At 33.7% G+C, this 25809-nt stretch overlaps 3 protein-coding genes across 4 annotated transcripts in view; 1 reads left to right on the plus strand and 2 right to left on the minus strand.

Annotated features, from left to right (window-relative positions):
• Window positions 1–3114: 3114 nt before the first annotated feature.
• LOC113240017 (diphthine methyltransferase) lies at window positions 3115–11269 on the minus strand. Of its 2 annotated transcripts, none has more exons than XM_026477214.1 (5): window positions 11194–11269; window positions 5197–5340; window positions 4543–4998; window positions 3759–3894; window positions 3115–3435 (listed from the first exon to the last, which is right to left on the minus strand). In XM_026477214.1, exons 2-5 carry the CDS (start codon window positions 5333–5335, stop codon window positions 3126–3128), a joined length of 1041 nt encoding a protein of 346 aa, XP_026332999.1. In that variant the 5' UTR covers window positions 5336–5340; window positions 11194–11269; the 3' UTR covers window positions 3115–3125. The 2 variants fall into 2 exon arrangements, with proteins under 2 accessions (XP_026332999.1, XP_026333000.1); XM_026477215.1 differs by lacking the exon at window positions 11194–11269 and adding an exon at window positions 6182–6407.
• Window positions 10651–11001, minus strand: LOC113239993 (cyclin-dependent kinase 2-associated protein 1-like). The gene has a single exon (XM_026477185.1). The coding sequence runs from the start codon at window positions 10999–11001 to the stop codon at window positions 10651–10653; it is 351 nt and encodes a 116-aa protein (XP_026332970.1).
• A 507-nt stretch (window positions 11270–11776) lies between the features above and the next one.
• The window catches only part of LOC113239994, a 48046-nt gene continuing 34013 nt past the window's right edge, over window positions 11777–25809 (plus strand). Inside the window, exons 1-3 of the mRNA XM_026477186.1 lie at window positions 11777–12228; window positions 17205–17358; window positions 24347–24565. Of these exons, the coding sequence (XP_026332971.1) occupies window positions 12036–12228; window positions 17205–17358; window positions 24347–24565 (566 nt within the window). The 5' untranslated portion in view covers window positions 11777–12035. The remainder of the gene's footprint in view (window positions 12229–17204; window positions 17359–24346; window positions 24566–25809) is intronic.

Below are 25809 nucleotides of genomic sequence, written 5' to 3' on the forward strand. Positions count from 1 at the left end.
TGCATGGTTGACCTCATCGTCACTTTTCATCAGGTGAGATGGAGATCAAAATTAAATGCGCACTTATTATATTTAAAAAAATCTGTTGAGGCAAGCAGAAAAAAAATCCAAAATAATGTAACAATGAATGACCAACCTTAAAACCTGGTAAACCCTACCTGTATAAGCGGATATCACATTTATAAGCCTTGCTTCATTTACTAGTATAGAGCTAGAAGGACGATCGTGCAGTTTCGCAATGTGTAGGAAAGTCGAGTGGTTGTAAAATTTCGATGGTTAGGCCGCAGACGATTTTTTTTTTTGTTATTTATAAATACTTCGCCACAAATAGCAACTCCGCCGCCGCCGCCGCACAGTGGACCCAAATTGATAATTCTTGGACATAGGAATAACTCGTGGTGTATCGAGCAAATTACTTTTTTAATTGATAATAGAAATTATAGAAGAATAAAAGTTGTTAGGAATATTATCCATCACATAAAAAAAATTTGCTCGATACTCCACAAGCTATTTCTATGTCCAAGAATTATCAATTTGGGCCCACCGTGCGCCGCTCTCTATAGAATTATCTATAGAGAGCGGCGCACGGTGGGCCCATTGACGAAAGCAGAGAGAATACGTTATCATATTTTTTTATTACTGTTCCATCGTGTCTATACTATCAGTCTACAAAAGTAATATATTAAAATCTTGCACATACTAGTTGCAACTTGTGCGAATACGAATAGACCAACGCTTACGCAAAATGAAAAGCGTGCTTATGCGCTTATTTTAAAAAGCAGACTTTTAAAGTGCTTTTCGTTTAAACGCGCACCTCTACCATACGCCTCGATTACTATCGGAACCGCTATCGCCAAAACACGACAACACAAACAAATGACAAACACTTATCTTATTAATGATTGGTCATATTTTTTTTCTAATTCAAAAAGATGTAACAAATTCTGCGGATTGTTAATATAATATAAACTTTACCCAGATGCTATATCGTTGAAAGTTCAATACCTTTATTGCAAGTTAACTTGATTTTAAATTGAAATTTTATTCAACGTGGTGCCATCTTGCGGCCAGTAGCTGTACTACGAAGAACGATTATTAACGTCTGAATCAATTCGATAAACAGAAAATTGCAAATTTATTAAAATAAGACTTACCGATGATATGAAATACTACTACGCACTCCAAAGCAGCACAATAAGGCATTTTTTAGGTATGCGATTTTAGAGAATTTGCGCGAAGGAATGACACAACCATGCCATACAAAGCGAAAATGACGGACTGAGGTCTCGAAACATTAACATTGGGATGTTGGCACTCGTCTGACGCTAACTAACCACTTCTACTGTATTTATTGTTCTGTGAATTCGACCCTTGTCATCACGACCCTGTACATAAACAAAGTTATTTCTAAGCGATTTAATAATGTGACTTACGTGCGTTAGATTGTAGTCGAATAAAACTGGTGTCTTATCTAAAAAGTTAGTAAATAAACAAATTAAAAAGTATCATTTTTCTTCGGAGACTGGTAATGCACAAAGAATCCGTTATATCGTTTTTTAAAATCATTTTGTCAATTACACTCATTCATTTCAATTTTCAGCTTTTACTATTCCATTGCAGGACAACAGCCTCCCTTCTCTTGTCACTTAGACGTGAGACGCACTAGAAGTTTTCGGAATGAATAAGAAAAAAATACTGTAAATAGGCAGAAATTAATTTATTGTTTTTTAAAACATCCTCCGTTAGCGTTAATGCACCTTTTCATACGAATGAACAAATTTTGAAAACATTTATGCCACTCCTCCGTGACAATCTCTGAAAAATATTTTTCATACTGTTCTACAGCCTCTTCAGGTGATGAAAATCGTTGACCGCGTAACTGATTCTTAATATTTGGAAATTAATAAAAGTCAAGTTCGGGACCATGTCGGGACTGGACGCAGGATGGCTCATAAAGTCAACGGTGTTCACCTTCAAAAATTCATTTGTCTGTCTGGCTGTGTGAAAACTGGCATTAACGTGGTGCAAGATGATACTGCGTTTACGGTTATTATTACATATTTCTTTTATTATTATTTTTGATATTTATTATTATTATATATTTTTTATAGGTAGAAAATCACACTACGAAAATTTTCACGAGTTAAATCCATGGTCCGGTTAAATCATGGAGTTAAATCCAAGAATCACAGCTCCTAGCTTAAGATCTGATCGCATCGAGAAAAAGTAGTGGATTAGTCGCAAAGTTTTTTATGTAAGTCAATGGAATAAGCAAATAATAACCTAGGAAACACTATATGGTATCTTAAAAGATGGCGTCTCTTATTCCAGCGTGACCATGGACGATTATTTGAAATTAGTGAAGTAAAATTTTAATTTATTAAAATAAAGTAAATTAAGTTTAGTCGTAGTGTCGTTTTGACTCTATAACGATGTTTTATCGATCGAATATTTGAAATAAATTTATTCCAGGGGCACCATTTTTCTATCATGAGAATCACAGCTCCTAGCTTAAGATCTGATCGCATCGAGAAAAAGTAGTGGATTAGTCGCAAAGTTTTTGATGTAAGTCAATGGAATAAGCAAATAATAACCTAGGAAATACTATATGGTATCTTAAAAGATGGCGTCTCTTATTCCAGCGTGACCATGGACGATTATTTGAAATTAGTGAAGTAAAAATTTAATTTATTAAAATAAAGTAAATTAAGTTTAGTCGTAGTGTCGTTATGACTCTATAACGATGTTTTATCGATCGAATATTTGAAATAAATTTATTCCAGGGGCACCATTTTTCTATCATGAGAATCAGCTCCTAGCTTAAGATCTGATCGCATCGAGAAAAAATAGTGGATTAGTCGCAAAGTTTTTGAATTATTTATAATTTCGCCCGTATAATACCTTGTAAGGGCATAGAAAAGAACGTCAGTTTTATTCTATAAATAAAAACACATACAACACGCCAACTTAGAACTATATCCATTTACACCAGCCCGTTGCACCAAGTACCAAGTACTATCATTTCCAATATTTCTATAGCCATGTTTTATAATAATTGCGTTCTTAATTTCAAATAGATTAGGTACACAAATCAAAAGAACAAAATACCGTATCACACATTTTATTTACCACTCAACTTCGCCCAAATGCAATTTGCAATCATAAAACGAACACGTAGCCACCACAGACGGTTTTTCGTCGACAAACTTCCAATCGGCACCATATGCAATACTTTCATGTTCTAAATATTCACAAATAACGTTAATCTCTTCCTCGAGGTGTAATATTTTGAACCCTCCGTACATACAGGCTGCTAAAATTATGTTTTTTTGGAAGGGGTGCCATTTAAGCCTCCATACTCCTCCGTTTACGTTTGTCTCCGTTATACTACGTTTTAGGTTCCTTGTGTCCCAAAGACGCACTCTTTCGTCGTAACTGAAAATTAGATCAAAACCGGTAAAAGCTTGAAAAAAAAAATTTCACCCGTAAGCGACAAAAGGGCGGCAAATTTTTATTTATTTCGAATTTTTGTGTCCCTGTGACAAACAACTACTTATTTATAATAATATAAACATGTTTCTGATGTCTTTTAAGTTATGTAAAAGAATAATAAATAAAATTAACATTGGAAATGAAACTATTTTTCCGGATTTAAATAGCGTATATTTGTTTTTTCAAACAAACCGACGTATCGGGCCCTTTACAGGTCCCAAAATTAACATTTTTTACATTTTATGGTTGTTGAAACATTCTCATACCTGCCGGTCAAAAGCTGATGTTCCATATCCACGTGGTTCCTCACAACTGTCACTCCAGCTTCGTGAATCCTGTTTACGGTGACTGCTATCTCGGGTACTCTGGCATCGTAACTCTTGAACACGCAGTCATCACCGCCTGCGGAAAATGGTTGCATAGTTACGTATAAATGTCGGAAACTTTTTGGTGACCAAGCATGAATCGGATGGGATCATAAGTATCTAAGGTGTTCGCTGAGGGGATCACTGCGGCGGACCTGATTTCCAGAAGAGACAACTAATATATGTTCCGTATCAATATCTAAATTTTTTGAACATGATGTGCGTATATTTTTAAGCTACTTTCGTTCACGAACGAACTAGCAAGAAACTTTAGGAATTGCTCTTTTTAAATAAACGTAAATGCTATGAAATACACTTTGAATCAAATTTGTATGAAATCTAGAGAAATGTCGTCTTTCCATGCATCCTTTTAAACTTAAGAAATGTTATTTGCTCCGGAATCTCATTGTAAAAACGTGTACAGTTCCCCATAAAAGAATCATTTACCTTAGTTAAACACACCCTTACCCTTCAAAACGGGAATGCAGTAATGCTTATATTACTGCTTGGCGGCCGAAATAGGCAAGGTTGCCACCTTACTTGTTAGTTGGCAGTATTTCCCTAAACAAAGTTTTTCACAAGAAACTCTACTGCTACTAAAAAAGTCATTTCAGGTTTGTAAAATCAAGTGCATCTTAATTACAACTGGCTAAATATTATTCATTTTTTGCAACTGAACACTTACCTGAATAAAATATATTACTATTCCAATAATTAAAAGCAGCGATCCATGCTTCAAATCCGTGTCCATTCCACCGTCCAATCTTCAGCAATTGGTCTCCAACTACCCTCAATACAGTCACACTTCCCGCTGAATCACTGACTACTATATCTGGCTCTTCAATCTCGGTTTTGTTGGTTGACCAATCCAAAGACAAAGCCAGAATATTTTCACCAATCGACTCTTCAACCCACAATTTCAAATTTAACGTTCCATTTTCGTCAACCATTCGGTAAAGATGTAAAATACCCTCAGATGTTGCAGTAGCAAGTACCGGGTAGTTTTGTATGGTGTGGTAACACCATTTTTGGTCGAGTATTCCAGAAGTTTCAATAGTTTGGTTAGGAGACAACTCGATGGTGCTGTTGTCTATGACAAAGAGATAGATGCGGCCAAGTCTCGACTGTTTTGCTTCATGATCTGCAAGTGAATATAATAAGTTTCAATTTCAACAGTTAGGTTTAGAAATGTAAACAATATTATTTTTGAATTAACATTACCCAAAAATTGCAATTGCAATTTAATATTTGTACACGTATACAAGTCCGAGATTTAATAATACAAATCCACAATAAATTATAAAAAAATGTTAAAAATTTAATTTGCTACAATAATTACCTCCTCCAGAACCATTCTTATTGAGCTGGTAAGTACCACAAGTGAACACATTCCAATGCTGAATCACGGGGCACCATTCGACGGAATCCGCGCTGTAACCCGTGTTCCACCGCCACTTGGTCGTCCACAACGCTTCCATAGACGCTAAAAATTAGATTATTTGAATTAAATGTAAAATTCAGGCGTCTTAACCTGTGGTCGGGTATTCGGATGATTTTAAATCTGGAGTTCACTTTTACACATTTTCACGTGAATTTTTAGCGAAATATTGCTGGGATACCGGAATGGCGTGACATGTTGCCATTTTTATGTAAATACAAAATATTTTGGCTTATTACAAATATTAAAGATCTGAGAAAGACCAAGATTATTGAAATAAAATCTGAGTTTCGATAAAAAATTATTCAAACTACAATTTTTCACTTTTTATATTTATGATAAAGGTTAATTTAAATGTTACATAACATTTCAAACGTTTATTTTCCTTCTATTTTTTTCTAAATAATTTCATCAATCCGGTATAGCGGCATTTTTTCGACACAGAAGCGCATTCCATATTAGCAATCATTAATTACTAATCCATCAATATTTGTCTCCCAATTACATCCACTAAAAATCGAAAAGGTGTGGCTACTACTCCATTACACTTCAAGTTTGACTCGTATATACCTGCTTATTATAATATTGTGTCGCAACGGAAGTATCATAACACACAATACAGGAAACAGATGTCAAAAGTAAATCTTAGCGGAAACTAATGCGGAAGCGGAAAAGTACATACTTTAAAATTCTCAACGAAATAGCTCCAAACACACTTGTTTTTGTTTTCATAGTTGCAGTTCTAACACAAAACTGCTAAAGCCCACGCACCCACCGCCAAACAATACGCGCAAGCGCCTGATGTATCGCAATAAACTTCTGACAACATTTCCGTTATTAAATTTATAACAAAGATCTGTTTCATCACTAGGTAGGTAATACATACTTGTCTGTAGTTCGGTTAATTTATTTCATCTCATTTGCATATATCTTTGTACAGTTTGAAGAACAAAATTGACATAGTTGGATCCATAATTTCCTTTGAGGATGGAAAAAAATAGTCTAAGGTAATTTCATGGCCTATGTTGTAATTTAAACAATTAAATTCCGTCGAAAATTGTAAGTTAAGTCTTACGATGAAAACTAATTGCTTACATTACAATATAATGTCTAGCGCTGCATGTCCTTTATTTTATTTTTTCCATCCTCCAAGCTTATGACTGTGTCTAAATTATCTTTTTTTTTTTGTGGTAATGGCTCTGCAGTTGACAATTACAAGTTAAAGCTATGAATGATAAGAGGTTTCATGTCGAAGGCATAAAATAAAACCATAATGTCTATTTTAGACCCATTTATTAATCCATAATAAAAATATACGAGAATAAATATAGCAGATTAATGCCTATCGTAACTGCGATGGTTTGTCGATGATCTAACACCGTCTAAACACATCCTTACAAATTTTAATTTACTAAAAAAATTTGTACTGTCGTATGGTTCCTCACTTACAAATTACATTTAAGGACAGGAATTACAGGGGTTAAAGAAAATTACGCCCCTTATTATTACGTCAATTATTAAAACCGTATGACAAGTTACTATGTATATTCTGCTCAAGTCCCTAGTATAGTATTTAGTGAACAGGTTTAGGCGTCTTCAAATTAGACGCTTGCAGAAGCTCTGCAGTGGCGCGGTTGACACGCCACTGCTAATTTTCATACAATATTTAGTAGTGATGCAACGGAAGTATTTTTTTTATAATATCAAGTGACAGGACGAACAAACCTAATAGTTTTATAATAGTTAAAATAACCAAAATAACAGTTGCAGTGCCACGCAGAGCTTTAAACAACAAAGATCTCATGGGCGCTGCCACTGCGCCCATCATCCTGAGACATAATTTGATAATTCCATTGTGCTACAGGCAAATTCACCAAAATTACATGTCATAACGGAAACAAACGTCAAAAGTAAATCTTATGTAAGAATGCGGAAGCGGAAGTGTAAATATTATAAAGATATCAACGACATAGTCGCAAATAGGACTTGTTTTTTGTTTCATAATTGCACTGTGCACAACACAACACTGTTAAAAAACGCGCGCCCCGCCACCAAGCAATCTGCGAGCGGGCCACATCCATTGTGAACGTTGTAAAACTACTGACAAAAGTTCCGTTACAAAAATTGCGGAAGCAGAAACGGAAACAGATGTAAAAAAGTGTGCAGAACTTCCACAGTTGCGGAAGCAGTAGCAGACGTCTGTTGCATCACTAATAATATCTAGTCTGCAAACTGGCGCGCACGTGGCGCCACTGCAGCACTTCCATAAGCATCTAACTTAAAGGTACCCTTATAAAAGACACATAATAAAGGGTTCCACTAGCAAATATGCTTAGCTTTAGAAAGAATCTTAAATATCACCAATATTGTTCAAGTATACACAGTGAATCGTAGATTGCGAAAATATATAAATAAATATATGGATAAAACTATTTTATAAAAATATTGAAATGGACTTCAAGAATTAGTATAACATTTATGTAAGTACATTATTAATGGTAACTTATTCAATAGAATTAACGTCTATTTCGTAATATCTTCTTATGGCTAACTACAATTATAAAGTATACTTCAACGGCAGTTGGACTGTGGTTTATATAATGTTTTCTATATTTATTTTATTGTAGAAGTGTACATAAAAGTAATGCACTGTTGCTTCCATTTTTGTCGTATACAGAAATGAGAAATCTCATTTGAACTACTTATTCGTATTTAAGTTTTAAAGGCGTACTTAACTACTTTATACTTTCCAGTTATGTGCTCAGATTCTGTTTACAATCACAGTATTTACCTGACGTTTTATAATTGTTCAAAATGTTGGTCTTTCGGTTAAGTTAAAAGTTACAAATCATGCATAGATAAGTTAAAGCCGTACCGCAACTGACGGACATTTTCAATTATTTTCATTTCTTAGTCATGTTTTCTATAGTGACAAAATAAAACGCAATATTTTAATGAGTGAACCGATGAACTAATCACGCTCCTAGTGTCAGCATTACCACTATAACAACTTTAGTGCGCTGTTCGCTTCATGTACACTAGGTATATTAGCTACAACATAGTATAACATCAAAATACATATTTAAATCTGTAAAACCTTATTGGAACATAATACATCTTTCTACGGAGGATTAGTGTCTAAGAACTAAATTATATACATTTGAAATGAAAATGCTTGGACCTACATCGCGTTATTTGTATTTCAAAAGAAACCAACATTTGTTCTCTCTTCTCGACTAATCGTTGGATTCTTTGGAGTCAGTTGTGACCATGAAACCTGTACAGCCCGAAATGTTGGTTTGTTTAAAAAAAAAAAAAATATACGCGATTTAGACCTGTTAAAAAATTTTTTCATTTCAAATGCAATTGTGAAAATCTAAGAACTCGATAAATTATATACAACTTAATATTAATAAAAACACAATGCATTAGCAAAATGAGCACTTTCTTATAAACTATATTGTATTCTATGTTTGAGGTCACAAAACTGGCTGTATTTCGTAACATTGGTAATTAAAATTAATATCATTGCAATATTGCTTTCGTCACTCCATTTGAATACTGTGCGTAAATTGGTTGCTTTGTTGTGGCCAGAAGAAATACTTTGATTGTTTCAAATCAGTACTTATTCTCCTGATTATCTTAATTGACTGTGTAAATAGTTTCTTTTGTTTATATTGTAAAGAATCTTTTTTTTTCTCCTGACTACAACTATTTATTATACTCGTTTTATTATTAATAACTTGACTTAGCATGACTAACATTACTATAAAAATGATTGTAAATCTTGCAATTAAACATACATTTTACGTTCACTACACGATTAAAAAACATCAAACATGATTTGTCTGCTTAAGATACGACAACAAGAATATAAACATTAAAAATATTAATATTTTGTTTGTGTCTGAGGTAGATGTTCACAATAAATGTTGCATCACAGCCTGGGTTCCAGGACTCTGTACGGGTCGTATTCTCAACTGCCAAATCACTTACGTCACTACTTATAACTATTTGGGTTCATTCAAATTGATCAATTTGATACAGCTTTGTGAAGTGTTACCTGCTGGGTTGCGAGAACCGCTGCATTACACTTCGTGTATGAAATAAAAAAATTCTTTTTACTTTTTAAAATTTAGAAAATTGAAATTGTAAATGTCAAATTGTCACTAATAATTGCAACTTGATAAAATACTTTATATTCCATTGCCTTTATGTGTTGAATATAAATATGAATTAATGGAGCCATATCCGCACAAAACTTGACTTGATCCTTCCAGATGAAGTGTGTTAAACAATGTTTAACTGTGTTACAGAACCCATTTGACAAGAGTTTTTATAAAATATTTAGTTGCAAACATTTGTGTTGCTCTTCAACACAATTGTGACTGTTTCAAATGTTTTACATGTCAATATGTTGCATTACAGCTGTTCAATAACAGTCTACAAACACTCACTGATGAATGGGATTCTTTTGTATGAGGAAATATTTATCTTTACTCACTTTTTGGGCTTTTCAAAATTATAACTTCATATTATGATGAAGAAATCAAATACAATTTTTTCTGTTATCAATCTAAGTTTCTTCTAAAGCTCATTTGTACAGTTGCATCATATTGTTCATAACTAAAGTTTTCTGATTGACCTGTAAAGCTGCATTGCATCAAACCAATATGAATAAACCCTGGAAATAAATGACATTGTTCAAAAGTACATAACTGTGATTTCTTTATTTTGATTCTTTGGAATCCTGGCATATGAAAAAAATCAATCTTTAATAACTTACTCGTTCTGTGAAATTATTATTATTAAAGAAATTTACATCACAAATAAAAACTTAAATGTTGAAACTTCTTATTTATGTCTAAGTACCCTGAATTATATATCTTTTTAAATCTAACAAATTAGAAGCTAAAATTTTTGTTAGAGAATGTTATATAGAATATTTTGGTTTAAATATTGGATCACAAGTTTATCAGCAAACAAAATATATTGGCAGAGCCAGGTTGTGTCATTATGGAGAGCAATAGATTCTCATAAATATGACACAAGAATTGATATTGTAGTTGGCCTTCATTATGTGATAATTTATACTAACTATTGTTTGGTGTGCAGCAAGGTAACTTTTAGTTAGCTCTCTGGATTATAGCAATTGATATATATTATGCTAAACTTTATATAAGAATTGTCATTAAAATATGTATCTTGTTCTGGTCACATCAGTGGAACATTTTTAAAAACAATATTAATAAAAAAATCAATGTCTTCCATGATTGGCAGTCATCCTTTCCATGTCTAGCATGATCAAACCTGAGGTACACTACAATTGACTGTGGGGTTTTTGGGCGCGACGGCTCACTGTCGCGCCGAGCGCTCAGTCTCGATCAAGCATTCCCGCACCAGAATGCGGGCGTGGACAATGCCGCGCTTCAGGCGCTCAGCCGAGCTACGGCTCCCAGAATAACTAGGCCGCACCTCCTTACCCATCTCCTCGATCACCGCAAGCAGCTGTGCATACTTCGATACCCCGTCCTTGTCTTTACCAGTAGAAGACGGCGACGCCGCTGCCGGCACGGTCGATATAGTGGCGTGACTGCTTGCTCCATACACGGAATCTTTGTGCACACTCTTCCCGTTCATCGGAATCGCCGTCACGGTGACATCGCTCAATTTCGACTCCACAGCCTGGATGTCCATCGCTTCCATAGCTGAAAATATACGCGCCGTAAGGAAAACAAAAGAAGCCGAAAGAATCGATCAACGAAACGAGAAACTTACCTAGCTACAACTAATAAACTTACGCGCGAGATTAAACACAACAACTACACGCATAATCGCTCAATAAACGCGGAAAGAAACAAATTGTATTTTCTTATATACAGGTAATGTAGGACATACCTAATCCGATCGCCTTCGGACTCTCAAGAGACCAGGAACGGTACAATTTATCTTTCGAAGCAATCAAATACCAGCGGACCTCGTTAATATTGATGGAATGTGTTATGTTTTCTGTGAATATAAATGTGGTTCGAAAATAAAACCCGTATTTTTTATTTAACTGCAATAACAAACAAGTCTACAAATTACCACATTGACAAGTGTTTTTTTTTAACCATTGCAGGCTATTTTCGATTTTACGCGCTTCAATATTAACAAAACATCTTAAAATAGAGGAAGCTAGAACTATTTGCTATTTAACATAAACTATCTCTTTCATACTAGACGAACATTCATTGAAGGACATCCCAAAACGAAAATGGTAGAGCTGGGAACTCGCAACAATGACGAGAGACGCGGACACACGACACTACATCGATTCAAACTGCGTTTTGTAAACGATCTTTTGCTATTGGCTGAGTCCACAAGTCAACGACTACTGTCATAATCACAAAATGTCAAATTTTATTTAAAGTCAGTGAGATTGGTAGAATGGGGTTTCGTTTTCTTTCTTCTTCGGATTCTGATTTTTACTTTAGTCGCCGTAATCCTATTTATAAGTGACCAAAACAATTAAATATTTTTCTCTGTACGTTGCATTCCTTGACAGAAATAAATTTAAATATGTGGTGTCAGATTACATGGGTTACTTGGCGATGGGCTAGATTGTAATTGATATCATATGAATGTGAATAATAAAACAGTGATCTGAGTGTGAGAAGTGGATTGATTTGTTGCTGAGGCAATGTTATTAAAGCGGTATGTGCGGTGAGGAGTTGTATATGCAGTGTGGTGTTTAAGTGATGGCGATGGGAGGCGAGGGAGAGCGCGCATCGCGGCCGAACTCGCTGCTGTTAGAGGCACCGCCGCCGGAACGTGAGCCGCTGCGATTTGATGTGCAGCTCGTTGGCGCGCCGCCTGAGGTGGAGCAGCTCGTCAACAACATTAAACAAGTTGCTGAAGACTTCCTTTATCACTGGAAAACTTTTCCTATTGGTGAGAATTGTTAAACGGGATGTACAATGCGGTTTGGCTCACATAGCAATGAGTCCTTTTCAAAGTCACTCTTAAAACTAGGCAATAATAAAAATAAAACTGATGTAACTAAATGTAGCTAAGTTTAAAGTTAATGATAATTCTGTTGTTATTGTTCAATGATTCCATCATAAAATTAAGATTTAAAATCAGTAAAAAATAATATTTATAAATAATCACTGACCAGATTTGCGGGTGTTAATTTACCTAAAATTTTGTATGGGTGTACCCATTTTGTGATATGACCAAACCAAATCCCAGAATTGTTTTTAGGATATCAATACATGTAAAATTTATACTACAAATAAAATTAATATAGGCCATAATATATTCAGTTTCATTAATATGTATGTATTCATTATAATCATTAGAATGTTTATTAGGGTTCAGTTCAGTTTTTACTTTTAAAACTTTATTAACCTGTCTAGTACTATTGCTTACTATTTGACTTATTGTATCATGATGGACCAATACTTAGCTAGTTAGCTACCAAAAGAACCGGGAGATACCAGTTCTATTGAAGACTAGTACCGAATCCCGAATCCCTAATGTTTATTTGTAATGACCAGTGATCGGAATTGAGGGAGTTTTTATACCTAAAGTTTGAACGTTTTCTTAGTATGGACATACCCATTTCGTGATATGATCAAAAAATATCCCGGGATACGTATTACTTGAACTAATTTAAATTACTATTGAATAAATTCATAATACTACTGAATAAAATTAATATTGTTGTATTACGTTTTATTTATACGTAGGTATTTATTTATAATAATTATAGTGTTTAGTTTGACTCACTAAAGTAATTGTTCTTTCAAAAGGAGAAATATATCTAAGATCGGTACAGAATGTGTAGCAGTCTTCGCTGATGCTGTTATTAACATAAACATAAGTACTACATACATAAAATGGTAAAAACAAGATGTTCGTCACACAAAATAAAAATTTTTCAAGTTTTTATCAGACTTCGTTGTGGTCAAACGGACACTTTGATGAGTTTTTTTTAAGATGAACTGCCAAAATGAGGTGATGCAATTTCGGTGAAAAATGGTACATTTATATGTTCTGGTTCCGTATTGAAATATTTGACTTGGTAATTTAAACATAATCGACCTTACTAACCAACATTCTGGTATTAAAAAAAACCAGAAAATTAAACTAAAACTAAACAACCTTTGCCCTTTGTTAAATATCGACGGTTTTTATAGTTTATCTTATCTTGTTTCTGTACTGTGTAAAAGAGATAACAGTTACGGCTTTCCACGTTGTGTGAAAGAGAAGCTATTACTTATTTCTGCAGCGAAATATCCGTGCAAAAAACTCTTGTAAAATCTTTTGCTGAGTGCGCACGTGTTGTGAAACTAAAGTGTTGACCCCGGCTTGTTATTTTGGAATTTCACCGGCTTTGTTTGACAACTACGGCTTGATTTTGTGGGCTGTACTACAAACGAATTTGATATTTGCTATTTTCTTATCTTCAGTGTAAAAATATTTGCAAATTTAAATTTGCTATCTAAACTTTTTTTATTTATATTTTATGACTTTATTAATAAATAATACAACGCACTATTGCATTTTAATTATGTAACTTGCAAAGTAATAAAAGAAGTCAAAATTTTTGATGATTTGATTATAAAAATGTTGAAAAGTATCATGATATGCCGGTTATTATTGCATCATATTACAAAACAAGACAACACCGAAATCCCTGCTTTAAAAATGTTTTATGAGGGTTAACTTTATTATCCCTGTTGTTGACATTCAAGTAAAAACGCCTGATAATATTGAACCTAGCATAATTTCTCCATTCAAATCCATCTAAAAAGACCACGTTACCACCATGTCGGCGTGGTGCCAGAACGTGCGATGATAAGAAAGCGACAAAGGGTGCCGCGTGGTGAGACAAAAATCTTTTTTTGTTAGTTTCTAAAGCTAATCTCATTGTCTGAGTGATAACTGGAAAAAAGAGCGAACGAGACAACATACCTGCTTGCGTGCAGTTACATGTAACCCCATTAAGTACAATTTTTGTAATTGTTCTTATTCGATGTTGTGCTTGTCATGCGTTCGGGTGTTATTTTGAGTTTTTCTGTATTTTCTGACAACTTGGCTATCTCACAACGGTTTTTGATTTGCATTGCGATCTGGATTTTGATTTTACTTAAAACGACGACTTTACGCTACGAATCCCTGAACCAGCTTTTACCTGCGACTTGGACTTCATATTTATTTCACTTGCAAGGTAAGAATGAATTTTTTATTATTTATTGTTGAATTTTTAGTTAGACAATCTTTTTAATTAGAATTATTTAAAAAAAGTGGGAAAATACGGCAGAGTTTTAGAGATAAAAAATTAAAATAAATATTTAAAAATAGTAATTCACCCTGAATCTAATAAAGTTACCGAGGTTCGTAAAAATGTGCTAATAAACAGATACATTTAAACTACGTATGTAATATTTACTTATAATGTTTTTAATTTTAGTATAATTTTTTTCTTTTAATTTATCCAGAAAAAAATTACACAAATTACAAAATTATATATTTTTTCTATAACACTGCAATTTTTAATCGTTACACCTATAGGTTTTTGGAATAAAAAGCAGATTTCCGAGAAAAGACCTCAGTAATACCTATACCGTACAGTAGAATACCTATTTAACTTAAAAAAATGATTATGAAGAATGTGTAATTCTACATGTTAAAGAAGAAAATTATTAATTTTATTTTTAAAAGATCTATCTCGTTTCATAACATCCAGATATAAAAGTACCTTCATAAAAGTGACTACCCTGAAAAAAATTATAATTGAATATAACTTCTGAGTTTTACGATATTTGCGTGTGGTATTTTTATGATGAAATGAAAAATATGAGACCTCAATAATAATATAAATATCTTTTCCAAAAACGGCGGGCTTTAGAGAGAAAAAAAAACAAAAAAAATTAGGCACGCTGAATCTAATAAAGTTACGAACTTCGTAAAAGATCTTAAAAGTGCAACTTAAGACGTACTTTTTAACTATGTATACGGCTATTTAGTAGTAAAATTCGACTAGTTCTAAGCGCGCGTTAGCAAAACGCGCGTCGAACGCTCCTAAGAGAACAGGCTCTTAATTTACCAACTATGTGTTTAAAATGTATTTTTGTGAAATAGGCAGTTATATAATTAAGTACTTTTAAAAACTCTGTTTCAAAATGTTTTGACATGGTCATTAGCAGCTTTTTTTTATTTTAGGTATTATCACTATGGAAAATAGACCAAGATCAGAGCTGGTTTATAGCTGGGTTGTCGACTACCCAGAACTGGTTTACGATCCCGCAAGTGGTATCATATTTTGTACAATATGTGAATCCCACATAAAAGCTACTCGTAAAAGCAACGTAGATCGGCACATCATAAACGCACTTCATACAAGACGACGAAAAAGAACCCCGGATGAGTTTTATTTTGATTTAATAGAATTTTTAATATTATGTAACATACCTTGGACACAAGTGAGTAACCCAACGTTACAAAAATTTTTCAACAAGTATATATGTATAAAATGTTGTTGTACTTGCTCAAATAAGGCAGTACCTTCAGAATCATTGCTACGGAAACAATATTTTAACAGATTTTTTCAAACACAATTAAAAGCTACTTACGATGTAATCGGAAACAACAAGATTTGGTTATCACTTGACGAATCCACGGATTTTTTGGGAAGATACGTTGTAAATTTATTGGTGATGCCACTTATACAAAATGTGGCTACCAGACCATATTTAATAGCTTGTAAAATGCTAGAAACAGTGAACAGTATACTTTGCAGAAGTCCATGTTGATGAAAATGTAAGTTAATTAATTTGCTACTCCGCTAACCCAGTGACAGTTAAACCATGCAAAATAGCCACGCTTGTGTTGAATATATTTTTTTTTATGCAGATAAATAACTATTTCAAGAAAGTATTTAAACGTCTTTACTTTTTTTACTGGACTGGCTCTGAAATTATTAAATTCGTTTTAGGCACTCACCAGCCGCTCGCTAAGTCCTAACCTTGGTAAATTAATTTTTTCTTCTTAATTTACTCAAAAACTATAACCTGCGGAGTAAAAATTATAAGAACAAAAAGTATTTATTTATGTCTTATCTATCCAAAACAATCATTAGACAACTTAAAACAAAAAAAAAATCTATCGGAATTTTTTAACTCCAGTAGTCTTGGTAAATAAATTTTTTCTCCTTCATTTACTCGAAAACTATCGCTTGCTGAGAAAAATTAATAAGAACAAAAAGTGTTTATTTAAGTCTAATCTTTCCGCAGCAATCATTAAAAATAATTTAAAACAAAAAATCTATTCCGGTTAGTACCGGGATTTGTAAAAGGGAATGTCCACATTATTCTTAACGTTGCTCAAAGTTTCGATATAAAAACTCCCTCAATTCCGATCACTGGTAATGACTTACTAAAGTAATTGTTCTCTCAAAAGGAGAAATACATCTAAGATTGGTAGTATAAATGAGAAACACATAGTCCAGGTGATCTGGTGAATACGTAATATTTTTTGTTTTGTCTCGTTTTCTTACTGTGTGAAACAGATAGTCGTTACTGCTTTTTATGCTGTATGAAAGAGAAAGCAGTTACATATTTCTACAGTGAATATATGGGCAACGCTCACTTGTCTATAATAATATTATTTTTGAGACAATAATTAAAATAAAATTATTATTTCCTATTGACCAAATACTCAATAGGAAATAATTTGTGGCCAATGTACTCAAATATATCAATAAAACACATATTCAAACATTCTGTTCAGTTCTGGGAAGTTTCAGAATTTGTAGAAAGGAATGTCCACATTATTTTTAACATTACTCAAATTTTAGGTTATGTAATTCCGATCACTGATAACAATATAATTTTCATCTTATTGACTATGACTTTTCGCAGTCTTGCCCCAGTCGCGTTTCGCCGGACCTGGCAATCGGCCCTCAGACATTCTCGTAGCTCCGCCATGTGATGAGCTCGATGCTGCAGCCCTCGACGCCGGTATAGAACCACATCCACTCTCACCGAAGCAACTACACGCTATTAGAGAGAAAGGGTAAGTCTCATGTTGCATTCACAGATAGATTACACTTATTTGCATTATTCTGACATACATGGTGACAAGAAATGCCTCACAATTTCTTTTTAACACTGCCTCTCTTTATTAATTTCGTGAGAGTATGCATTACTACTCAAAGTGAGCTCAACATAATAGATAAAACAAAGTTCGCGTGATCCCATTGGCTTGGTTATGCAAAAACAGAGAAGGATTGTGCAGCAAAGAGACTATATAGGACAATGTAAACACCTAAGACGGTTCACATTTCAGTTGCTATAAAGTAGTGAAAAGTGACAAAGGAGATAGGAGGTAGGATAACTTGACGAAAGTCAAGATACTCTTGGTTGCTAAGTCAAACAAGTTAGTACACAAAGCTTTACAAAGAAAAACAAAACAAAAGAAAACAAATAATATACAAAATTTAGAAATAAAATGTTACTATTGTTTTAAGTGCACTAGTGACCAACATGTGGCACAAGTCGTAAAAAATGCTTTTATCAATCTAATTGAACATCTAAAAATAGCTACTCCGTGTTAGCTACTGTTTGCCCGTTGAATTGTATATCATTACACGACGCGACCAGATGTCATATCACTTTACGTAGTATAAACTCGTAAGGAAGAACTTTTAATGATAATTAATAGATTTTTGAAGTTTTGTTGTTTCAATAAACAATTATTTTTAGTAGCTGTAGAGCTTGTGAAAGAGTTCGTCCAGGGAAGTACTGCCATCTTACCTATTTCTGCCGTCATGCACTAATGTTAACATTACTATGTTCCGGTTTTGAAGGGTAAGGGTGGGTGAGGGTAAGTGAACTTACTGGCACATGAAGCTTGTCAACTTATGTCTCAGGGATTCGGACGCAGTGGCAGTGCCCCTCGGATCTTTGAGATTTGCTCTGGGTAAGACTGCAACTGCTATGGACAAGCGTGTAGCTTACCATCAAGCGCACGACTACTTGTTCGTCCCGTCACTTCATATTATAAAAAAAAATATTTAAAATAAATACGCGCCATTAAATACTAAAATACACCTTTCGATCTCAGTCAACCCTAATTACAACATTAAAATGGGGTAATGAATAGAATAGAATTCATTTATTACAACGCCACAACGCAAACATATACAGAAAGAAATAAAAGAAAGACAAAGCAAAAGTAAAACAAAAAATAAAATAACAAAAAAACAAGTAAACAAACATGATCCAATTTTGAACAGTCTACTCAATTTGCATAAATGTCATGTGTCATTACTCTGCTGTGATACTCAGCTATTATCAAAGCAGAGTAATGACGCTGATTTTCAGTAGACCACACGGTCTACTGAAAATCAGCGTCATTACTAAGGTACATTATACACATAATGTACCTTAACTGAGATGTTCCACTGATCATCATCATATCATTGTAAGGATCTGGTATGATAGTGCTTTCAATCAATCAATCAATCATTTATTTGCTACAAACAGTAGTCAAGATAACAAATAATAACATAAGTAGTACAAGCATGTTTTGCCAAAAATGAGAGCCTAGCCCGACACTATCCACCCAGCCCATAACGACCGATACCGGTAAGAGAGAGAACAAAATAAGGGTCATATCTCTCGCTCATTTTTTACTACCGGGGTTCCTAGCGGCAGAGTAGGTTGTCATAAAGCTCATTAATTTAACACAATTTTGTTTAGAAACCAATTTCGCTAGTAGGGTGTTGATGACGAAAAAAAATTAAATTACTAAGATTTTGACGAAAAATTCAATAGTATTGTACTATTGCTGATTCTGCATTGGTGTGTGGAGCAGTTTTTATGAGCATTTGGAAATTCAGTTCAATACAATTTCTTTTCACACTAACTATTATTCAAAGTTAATGTTTCACTTTTGAAAAGGGTATAATTAAGGTATACAAAATTAATAACTTTTTAAAAATTTTACGATATTTCTCAGTAAAATATTAGAATACCCGAAAAATAAAAATAACAACCATGTGGAGCGATCTCTGGAAATAATAGCATAAAACCCAACAAAAAATAGAGTTTTTCCAAAAAAATAAGAAGTGCCAATATCTCGAAAACTAAAAGACTTTTACCGACGTCAAATTATTTTTTTCTGGTAGGTATAGAGCTCACCTACCCGCAGTATCGCTCTGACGTCGTAGTTTTGAGATACCCTGTATGTATAAGAATAATTATTGAAAAAATTCCCTAATGTTTTAATACTTTATCCCTCAACGATTCTTATAATTTCGTGTTATATCATTTAATGGGTAGTCTCTCTTTAGGAACAAAACTTTCTACCTTAAATTGAACCCATGAAAACCCACTAATGTACTTGTTCAGCCATAGTGTCAACCAATCTCACTAAAGTGTAACATCTCAATCCCCTACTACATTCACAATTACAATGTGAATGGAACAGCGACAGTCTCCGAAACAGGAAGTGGTCCCCACGCACGCCTTTAACTTGTTAAGTTCACTTAAGGCCCTTGTGATTGTCCGAGTTTGATACAGGCGCCTTGATGTTTAATTGTTACGTCGCGCAGTTTAATTTTTTGTTCTACTTTCTTAAGTGATCAATTATGTGAGATATACAGGGTGACCGGGATTGTGACGTCAAAAAAGAAATTATATTATTAAATTATATTAAGTATTGAGGGGTATCCGAATCACCCCCATGTATGTTCCGCGTTTTATGTAGTTTTTGAGTTACGGATCGGCTCTAAATTTTTTTCTCTTTTCAAACTACAACACGATTTTTCAAGTACATTTTACAACTACAACTTTTTGTACAAGATTTTTTCGGGATTTTTTTTGTAACTCAATATTTATGAATTGGACTTTAACGCACAAAATTTTCGGCTTCATAACGTCAATGGAAGCTACGAAAGTTTTGACCTAAAGTAATTTTTTTTTTCTTGACGTCACTATCTCGGCCACCGCACCACATAATCACGTTAATTATGTATACTAGACCTCTCGAAAAGGAATATTGGCATAAAATATACTATTGTATAAATTTGTACAAATTTTTAAGTTCTCTGAGATTAATGAGGTCAAAGTTCGCCTACGAGTTGAGTCGATGGGACAGAAATATTATGTATTGAAAAATGTGTGCAGAACTATGGAAAAAGACCGTAGAATAGAATTCGGTAGAAAATTTAGTATCCGCCCAATATGTGAATGATACATAATTAAGTAGGCAAGTACTTTAGGTTTTTTCCAATGTTTTTGGCGACCTGCCAGCGAAATGCCTCAATTTCAGAATTTAAAACGTGGGGAACGGACTCTCGGATCTCATTCTGAAATTAAGGTTATTTTTCCTATTAAGAGGTGGGACCTATAAGGGTTATTTTGCAACTTTATGTTGATCTGTCTGGTGACTCAGTCCATAAACATTGGTACATGAGATGTGGCTGTACGTGTACCATATCAATGATACATTACATAATAAAATTTCTTAACCACTACCTCATATTGCAATTGATTTTTGTTTACATACATATTGTGTTACGTAATCGATGTAATATTTCGATACCTCCAATGAACACTATGCCAACTCAATTTTTGGGCCTGTTCTTTTTTTTTTGTTTATTAAAGAAAATGTATTTTTTTTAGATTTTTGTTTTTATCACAAAATTCGGGGAGAATATTATTAGTAAATAAATATGGCTGTTTACAAATATAACAAAAAAGAACCTAAAAATAAAGTGTTCATTGGAAGTATCGATTTCACTCTGATTATGCATTATACATAATTATGTATTATTATTATTGTTGTTTATATACGCATTACAACATTTAGCCCAACTAATGCTATTATTGTCATTAAATTCGGAATTATTCAAATACAATAATTGAAATTATTACTTGACTTGGTTTTTTTTAATTCAATTCATTTTTATTTGATTTTAAATAGAATAATAATTCATGTTTAGGAAGTTTTATTTTGAATGTATTATCCAACTTATTTTAAAAGTACATGACTGAAACATTCTTCATTATGTAGCTGATTTGTTTTCTGTAAAGCCTGCACAAGGACCGTATATTTAAGCCGAAGAAGCTAAGCGCTAAGCAATTGGAGTCGATACGGGAGTGGGGGTATGTCGTCGTATATATGTATGTTTATATGTGTATCATACCATTTCATAACATATACATTAGACCGAATATAGAATAGCATGCTCCCCATTTCATCTGTTAGTGTAATGTATTTGTATATTATGTATTTTTATTTTACAAACGCAATAGAGACCCTAATCTCATTTAGATAAACGTTAACAACTTCCTGTCAATGTTTTAATTAAATGACAGAGAAATTCGATTGTTTCCTTGAGATCGTGGTCGATTTTTATTTTGTGTTGTAACTAACAATTATTTTCAAAACCTCTTGAAGCATGTTCTTCCTAATATTGATGTTGTGTGATTTGATACTCCCTATCTAATGACCTTGTATTGTAATTAATATCTTTACTTAGAAGACTCTGTACTACAAACCTTTACTTATTGTATAAAACAAATAACTTGTAAAGACAGAAAGAGCAACGGTATAACAAAAGAGAGTGTTGTGGTGCGAAAAATAATGTAGTGACTATGATAAAAAAGGGAATGATTCGATGGTTTGGTCATATGAAATAACAATACAAATTCATATTAGCGAATGTGGAGACAAACATTGGGAATCTCAGCGTACAGAATGCAGACGTGCCTAAGAAAGGCTAGTCCAAAACAAACTCCACTCTTGTAGAGTAACATCAAAAAAATACGATAACAATGTTCATATAAACCACTGGCTACAGGCCTGCCGCTTAACTGAGTGTTGCCTAACAAATTAGTCAATTGTTGTTATGTGAAACTATAATAAAAACAAAACCAATTTCTTTTATCATTGAAATGAATAGAAAAGCCATTTGGCACTTTTTTCAATCAACTTGTTATTGAATATCGTCAAAAAAATCTTGTTGAAATTATCCCGCGCAGCGTGACACATGTTACGCGAACTGTCACTCCTCCCGCACCGCGCTGATACCTCAGGAGCCGACTCAGTTAAGCGGTAGGCCTGTACATACACAGACAATTAATTTGAAAAAAAAACCGACCTCAAAAGTCATTCATCCCCCAGTTGGCCACCCTTAGAAGTGGAATATTTTCTTCAAATTTAAATGATCTTTTTCCAAAAAAGAATACTCAAAATTGGTTCACAAATCGAGTTATCATGTGACATAAAAAAAAACCAAAAATGCGAATTGATAACCAAAAGAAGGTTTGCCAGTCAGTGGTTCATATGAACATTGTTATCATAATTCAATCTTCTTTTTAACGTTACTGAGAAGTCTTCCGCAGTGTTAGGCGGCGATTATGCGCCAGACGCGATAGTGTGAATGTATGAGAAAAACCCATTGACCTACCAACAAATGGACGTCGGGTCTAATACAAAAACCACGAAAAAAATGTCCGAAGTTAACCTATACAAACGTAGTGACATGTAACGAAATATAAAAAACTAAAACATTTAATTTACATTGTAACGTCATTGCAGTAGTGCCTAATTTTGCTTGCAACAATTTAAGGGCCTAAAAGCACCATATTCAGCTTCTACTGGAAATTTAACAAAATGCACCATATTTAGCTTCGACTTATAAGAATATAAGAATTACTTGAACACAAGAGTAATGGAGTAGCCTTTGTCGTAAATATTAATTAATTTTTATGTATATTAATTAATTTTTTATTGAATTGATATTCAATTATTTTTTGTGAAATTACTCCACTAGTTTGTTATAATTATTAATACAAAGATCGAACACTCTGAAAAAATTCCTTCGATCCGGTCAGATTCGAACCGGATCGAATCGGATTCGATTTATGTATATTATTATGTCGAATGTTTTACAAATTCAAATAGAGAAATAATAAAGAGTTGGGCAGATACATACAAACACATATTACTGTAAATGTGAAAATAAGCGTGTACTATAAGAAATGTACCGATATTCCAGCTAAATGTAAACTCAAATATCCGTAATTCCGAAAACCGATTTATAATAAAACCGTTACGCTTTCGAGTAATTTTGATGCTGACAAAATTAGCTTTTATTTTGTAATCTTCCCAAAAAAATACATTTGACATTGTGAAAATTCGAGCTAACGTTGTTACGGGCAAATGTATTTTCTGACTTCTGATAGGTAATCCCAAGCCGTAAAGCGAGTACAACAATATTTTGTCAGTTATTGCTAACGTTTAATCAAAAATCATTTAAAAAATAAAATTAAAATCATAGCGACTCTATAGTTTGTTTGTTTTAAATATTTCAATCGCTTGTGGTTCGAATAATTGAAAATGACCAAGAAGTTTTAAGTTTCTTGAAATTGACATAATAGGTCTCTTTCCAACTTTTGCGCATGCAATGTGTCGAAAAAGGACAGTTAGCTATTTGATTATTTTGTGTGCTTTTGTAATTTATATTTACGACTCATTTATTTATAAATTAAATACTATAAAACTGTACAAAATAACACTTTTGAATGAGAATTATGATAACACAATATATTTGTTTAGTGAAAATATGATACAAAATTCTGTATTTACACTTTATTGTAATTTTTAGAAGTTATTATTATTGGTACTGCATGATTGTCAACCGCGCTGTTAGTCGAACAAACGAAGACTGTTGCGCGATTGACGCTCAGTATGCGATTTTAACGCCCTATAGGTGCGGACACTTTTTAGCGCGAACGTCAATTTATTGGTAGGTCAATGGGAAAACCTGATTGTTCAATGGAACGAGGTTCTATTGTAAAATATTACTAAAATCATAAATAACAGCTTTCGTTCTATGACTTTCTACAAAACAATAAATTTACCAAAAAATAATCTTTAAAGTTTTTTTGTACTATCTGACACTTTATAGTTCTGTAATTGACGTTCTATGTAAACATTAACCTTTTCAAATAAGTCTTGAATCTAATAGAGCTATGCTGACATTTTGCAGCGAATTCGAAGTACCGTCCCGCCACTTTCCTGGTCAAACGCACGTATGGCGCGTATCGGGCTGGTTGCAACGCGGCCGCGAGCGCGCACGCGAAGAACTCTACCACCATATTGCGCGAGCGCTGGCGCTGATCGTGGTCACCGCTCGCGATCGTTTATTGCGAAGGGAGCCACTGTCCGCTATTGCGGGAGGTCACGCTTTGCTCGCCGGTTTACACAGGTAAGCATGATTTCCACTAATGAAAGCAAGAAACTTATGCAATTAAAATGGAGCAGTGGTAAAGTGACTCAATTAAAGGTTACCATAACATGTAACAGTCAAACACACGTTATTATTTATATACATAATTATATGGTGAGGTCGTTATTTTCAAACATCGAATATATAACCAGAAATAGAGACGAAACAAGGCCCATATATTCCTGGTAACACATTAGCGATACAGCTCTTATAAATATCAACTCCCGTTTGCACTGAAATGTAGACAGGCCAAATACTGACCGGTGTGTACGTCTCCGTATATTCCAAAAAGTATTCTGTATTTATTGTAATAAAGATAATATGTCTAACAATGCCGTACTGTTCTATTCGGTGGTGTGGGAAAACAGCAATACATCTTTTTTTTTACTTATAGTTTTCAGAAAGCATATAATATTATTTTAATGTAACAACGCACACACTCAACATAGCCCTGCACTAGGGAAACTCTGTGTCGCGGGTGCCATGGACATACACATAGACAACCACAAATTACACCAAAACTCACGAGAGAATTAAATGTAGGCCATACAAATATTTCTCCCGGCCCGGGAATTGAACCTGGGACTTCTGCGTGGCAGTCCGGCATGGTAACCGTTCGGCCACAGAGGCAGTTAAAATAAGTAAGTTACAAAACAAACGGAATCACATTTCATCGGTAATTAAATATTAAACATGTAATCTTGCAGTTTTCGTCCATTATCAAGTTAACTGGTTGATTTGAAGTGACACAGTTGACGAAACCCATTGACGACACCCGTCAATTGTTTCGAACTAGGGCTGGCCAATCGGAGCGCAGTTGTCACAGTAATGATATGGCAGAACAGTCTTCAAACAAATTAAATGACATTTAGTCTCTATTTCTGGTTATATACTCGATGTTTTCAAATTTATTTTTTCCTCATTTTGGATTTAGAGCACTATAGCGACATCTCTTTAAAATCGTTTAAACTAATTTGTTTGTCTGTTTTATCGACTAAGAGACTATAGTGCTAAAGATTATGAGTTAAGGTTTGATACCTTAACTTATAATCTTTAGCACTATAGTCCATCCTCCCCCGGTGTTTCTCTTACCCATAATACACATAATATGCATAATTATTCAGCCGACAAGCGAGTTTCATAAAAACAGTCACGACTGTTTTAATTCCCAATTATGTCCAGTTACATACACAGCTTTATCTACACACATATTAAAAGTTCTC

The sequence above is a fragment of the Hyposmocoma kahamanoa genome, unplaced genomic scaffold (assembly GCF_003589595.1).
Source record: "Hyposmocoma kahamanoa isolate Upper Pololo Valley unplaced genomic scaffold, ASM358959v1 119, whole genome shotgun sequence".
Taxonomy (NCBI): domain Eukaryota; kingdom Metazoa; phylum Arthropoda; class Insecta; order Lepidoptera; family Cosmopterigidae; genus Hyposmocoma; species Hyposmocoma kahamanoa.

Bases quoted from the DNA above. Each gene is read 5' to 3' on its own strand.
- LOC113240017 (XM_026477214.1), bottom strand. From the start codon at position 5,335: ATGGAAGCGTTGTGGACGACCAAGTGGCGGTGGAACACGGGTTACAGC. The intron at 4,999-5,196 runs GTAATTATTGTA...ATTCACTTGCAG, and splicing joins TAAGAATGGTTCTGGAGGAG to ATCATGAAGCAAAACAGTCG. The intron at 3,895-4,542 runs GTAAGTGTTCAG...CATTTTCCGCAG, and splicing joins TAGTAATATATTTTATTCAG to GCGGTGATGACTGCGTGTTC.
- LOC113239993 (XM_026477185.1), bottom strand. From the start codon at position 11,001: ATGGAAGCGATGGACATCCAGGCTGTGGAGTCGAAATTGAGCGATGTC.